The sequence below is a fragment of the Coloeus monedula genome (assembly GCF_965178545.1).
Source record: "Coloeus monedula genome assembly, chromosome: 28".
NCBI lineage: Eukaryota > Metazoa > Chordata > Aves > Passeriformes > Corvidae > Coloeus > Coloeus monedula.
In genome coordinates, this window is record NC_138808.1 from 4867253 (window position 1) to 4871156 (window position 3904).

The window sequence follows — 3904 nt, forward strand, 5'->3', positions numbered from 1 at the left end:
TCGGGGCGACAGGGCCGATGTCCCCGGAGACTTGGGGACAAGGCCAGCCCGGGACACTGCGGAGAGGCATTCCTGCGGCCACGGGGGGAGGCGACACCCCTAGGGGCACAGGGACAGCCCCGGGGAGGACAGGGACAGTCCTCGGGGAGCAGGGCCGATGTCCCCAGGACTGTGGGACACCGACAGAGGGGTGGGGACAGCTCTGGGGGAACAGGGACAGCCCCCCCGCCTTCCCTGCCTCAGTTTCCCCTCCCCTCGCTGCTTACTCATCCCTATCGATCCCATCGATCCCACCGGGGGCGGGGGGGCAAAACAACCTTTTTTTCACCCGATTTTGAGGCTCGCACTGGTTTGACCCCCCCCGGCCGTGAACCCCGCACCCACGGGTGCTGCGGGGAGCGGGGGCAGCGGCCCTGTCCCCCCCCCCCAGCCCCCAACTCTCTTTGGGAAACTGAAAATAAAATGTGGGGAAGCAGCGCCGGGGGGGCCGGGGGGTGGGCGCGTGCCAAGGGAGGAGGAGGAGGAGGGCAGGACAGCCGGACACGGGCGGAGGGCGCAGCACCCGCCCCGCGCTCCCGCAGCACCCCCGATCCCCCCCGGGGCCATGGGCATCCAGGGCATGGAGCTGTGCGCCGTGGCCGTGGTCATCCTCCTCTTCATCGCCGTCCTCAAGCAGTTCGGCATCCTGGAGCCCATCTCTGTAGAAGGTACCCCCCCCCCCCCAACCTTAATTAATGCTAATTATTGAATTAAATTAATTACCATTCCCCCACCCCGGGGTGTCCCCGTCCCTCCTCCCAGCATTAAATGACCTGGTGGCCTCTAACTGGTCTCTGCGGAGTGGAACCGGCTGGTTTTGGGGTTCCCCACCCCGGGAGGGTCCGGGGTGAAGGCTGAGGATTTGGGGGTGCGGGGGGAGCAGGCAGGGCTCCCAAAACCCCCCAGGCACGGCCCAGCCGTGCTCCCACCTTCCCCGGGGGGTTGTGCTGCCACCGGCCCCCAAACACCCGGGGGGGTGGAGACCCTCCTCCCCAGAGACCCCCCACCCATCCCAGGGCTCCCGTGCCCTGTGAACCCCCAGAAGCGGATAACGGGGACCCCCAGTGACCTCCAAACCTTCCCGAGGTGGGACGGGAGGGCTCTGAGCTGGCGTTGACCCCCAACAAGCCCCTGGAGGTGGGGTCTGGGGGGGTTCGACTCCACAGTGATCCCCAGAACCTCCTGAGGTGGGACACAGGGAGCCCCAAGTCCTGCAGCAGCCCCTAAACCTCCCTCAGAGGGGACACAAGGGTCCCCCACTCCCTCACTGACCCCCAAAACCCCCCTGAGATGGGACACCAGGGCCCTCCAATCCCCCACTATCCCCAAAAGCCCCCAAAACACACCAGGGCCCCCCAGGCCCCCCCGGCTCAACAGGAATTGGGGGTTCACCCCCCTCTGACAGCACCTGGGAATTTTCCGGGCTCCCAACCCCATCCCAAAATTGCTGACACCCCCCTGTGCTGAGCGGCTCCGCAGGGGCTTCCCAGGCTGAAATTATTAATGAACCATCATTTATTAATTACCTTCCGCTGGGCCGGGCGGGAGCAGCAGTTGGCAAGAGGCGGCTCGGGAATGTTCTGCGCCTTGGGAATGTGGGAAACCCCTCGGGATGCAGCACCCGGGCTGTTCCAGGCTCCCGAGGGAGACTTGGGGTCTGCCGAGGCGCTGGGCGGTAGTTTTAGGGGGACAGGGGTGGTTTTAAGGGGGTGGGGGTGGGTTTAGCGGCGGAGGGGTTGTTTCTAAGGGGGATCTTTGCCCGGGGGTCTCTCCTGGCAGACAGCAGCGACGCCGATGTGGAGCTCCCGAGCATCCGGCACCAGCCCGAGGGGCTGGAGCAGCTGCTGGCTCGCACCAACTTCACCAAGACGGAGCTTCAATCCCTCTACCGCGGCTTCAAGAACGTGAGTCTGGGGGTCCGTCGCCCCGACCCCCCAAATCCGCGGGTCCCCGCTTCCCTCGGGGTCACCGGCGCCGCTCCTCTCCCAGGAATGTCCCAGCGGCCTCGTGGATGAGGAAACCTTCACGCTCATCTACTCGCGGTTCTTCCCTCAAGGCGGTGAGTCGGGGGGTCCCCAGAGCCGGCAGGAGGGTCTGGGGGGGCCCTCCGGGAAACTCCCGACCCCGGTGCGGGGAAGTCACCGCCGCCCTCCCCCCGCAGACGCCAGCTCCTACGCCCACTTCTTGTTCGACGCCTTCGACGCCGACCGCAACGGGGCTCTCTGCTTCCAGGTGGGAATTCCTGGTGGGAATGGCTGTGCCAGCACCGTGATTCATCACATCTTCCCCCTCCTCCTCCTCCTCTTCCCCCTCCCAGGCTGTGGCCAAACTCCCCCGCGGGTGGGGGGAGCGCCGGGCGCTGCGGCGCTGGGGGTAAAAATAACAGGATCAATAGGGAATGAAATCCCTCGGGCGGCCCGGGATCAATGTGGCAGCGGGAGGGAGGGGGCAGGGGGCCGAGGGTCCCTCCCCGCTCACAGCCACGATCCTTCCTGCAGGATTTCGCCGTGGGACTCTCGGTGCTGCTGCGGGGGACGGAGCAGCAGAAGCTGAAGTGGACGTTTGACCTCTACGACGTGAATAAGGACGGCTACGTCACCAAGGAGGTGACCCTGGGGGACACTGGGAGACACTGGGGGGCTGGTGGGGTGGGGACACCCAGACAGGGACCTGGCAGCGCCCTGTGTCCCCCAGGACATGCTGGAGATCATGAAATCCATCTATGCCATGATGGGCCGCTGCACCGAGCCCGCCCTGGGGGCCAGCGCGCCGGCCCAGCACGTGGAGCTGTTCTTCCAGGTGAGACTGTCCCCACTGTCACCCCCGGGGCCACTCTGAGGCCAGGGGTGGCCCCGCTGAGCTCTGGCCACTCCCTTGCAGAAGATGGACAGGAACAGGGACGGCGTGGTGACCTTCGAGGAGTTCCTGGCCACATGCCAGGAGGTGAGGGGCTCTGGGGGGCTTGGGGGGCACCATCCTCCTCCTCTTTGTTCTGGGGGCATCAGGAGAGAGGGAGACAAAGGGGTCACCCTGGGAGGGATGGGATGGGGACAGGAGTAGCGGCTGGGAGAGGGATCCAGGGGAGACACGAGGACTGTTATGGGAAGTGTGGGATGTGGGGGACGGGGTAGGGACAGGAGGGGGCAGATGAGTGGGACAGGATGAGGGGAGCAGGAGGAAGATGGCAAAAGGGTGACAAGAGAAGGGGAGCTGGGAGGAGGGGGGGTCAGGAGCGGGACACGGGGCCTCTGATCTCTCCCCGCCAGGACAAGGACATCATGAGCTCCATGCAGATCTTCCACAACGTGCTCTAGACCCCGGGCCCCCCGGAGTTTTTCTACTATTTCAGACAAACAAGAAGTTCAAAGTCAGGAGAAATCCAGCACGTGGCTCCCGGAGACGGGATAGGACAAGGACGACGTTGCGACCAGAGCCCCCCCGGCACGGTGCTCCCACCTGCCAGACGGACCCGTTTTGGGGGGCTGAGCCTCCCCTCCACAAGGACCCCCCACCCTTGGCAGTGCAGGGACCTGACACAGCACAAACCCGACCCCAGGGTCCCCAGGGTGGGGACCCCCGGGACATGGGGACTGCCTGGGACGTGAGGACCCTCAGAGATGGGGACCCCCGGGATGTGGGGGCCCTCTGGGTGGGGGTCTCCATATCGCACCCATGAAATGGAGCCCCCAAACACCAACCGAAAGCACACAGTCCTTCCTTCCCCCAACACTCAGGGGACCCCCCCATGAAGCCACAGCTCCCCCTCCCCCAGGCGCGGGGAGAGGGGGGGATTTTATAAATAAACCGAATAGTGACGAATTAGGGATGAAATTGAGTCAAGAGGGATGTGAGAGACGCGCAGTGT

At 65.2% G+C, this 3904-nt stretch overlaps 1 protein-coding gene across 1 annotated transcript; it reads left to right on the forward strand.

Moving 5' to 3' along the window:
- Positions 1–604: 604 nt before the first annotated feature.
- LOC309582835 (calsenilin-like) lies at positions 605–3511 on the forward strand (the record flags this gene model as incomplete). Its single annotated transcript, XM_082298221.1, has 8 exons — positions 605–707; positions 1819–1943; positions 2029–2098; positions 2201–2271; positions 2538–2645; positions 2734–2838; positions 2920–2982; positions 3306–3511. 8 exons carry the CDS (start codon positions 605–607, stop codon positions 3351–3353), a joined length of 693 nt encoding a protein of 230 aa, XP_082154347.1. The 3' UTR covers positions 3354–3511.
- Between the last annotated feature and the right edge of the window lie 393 nt (positions 3512–3904).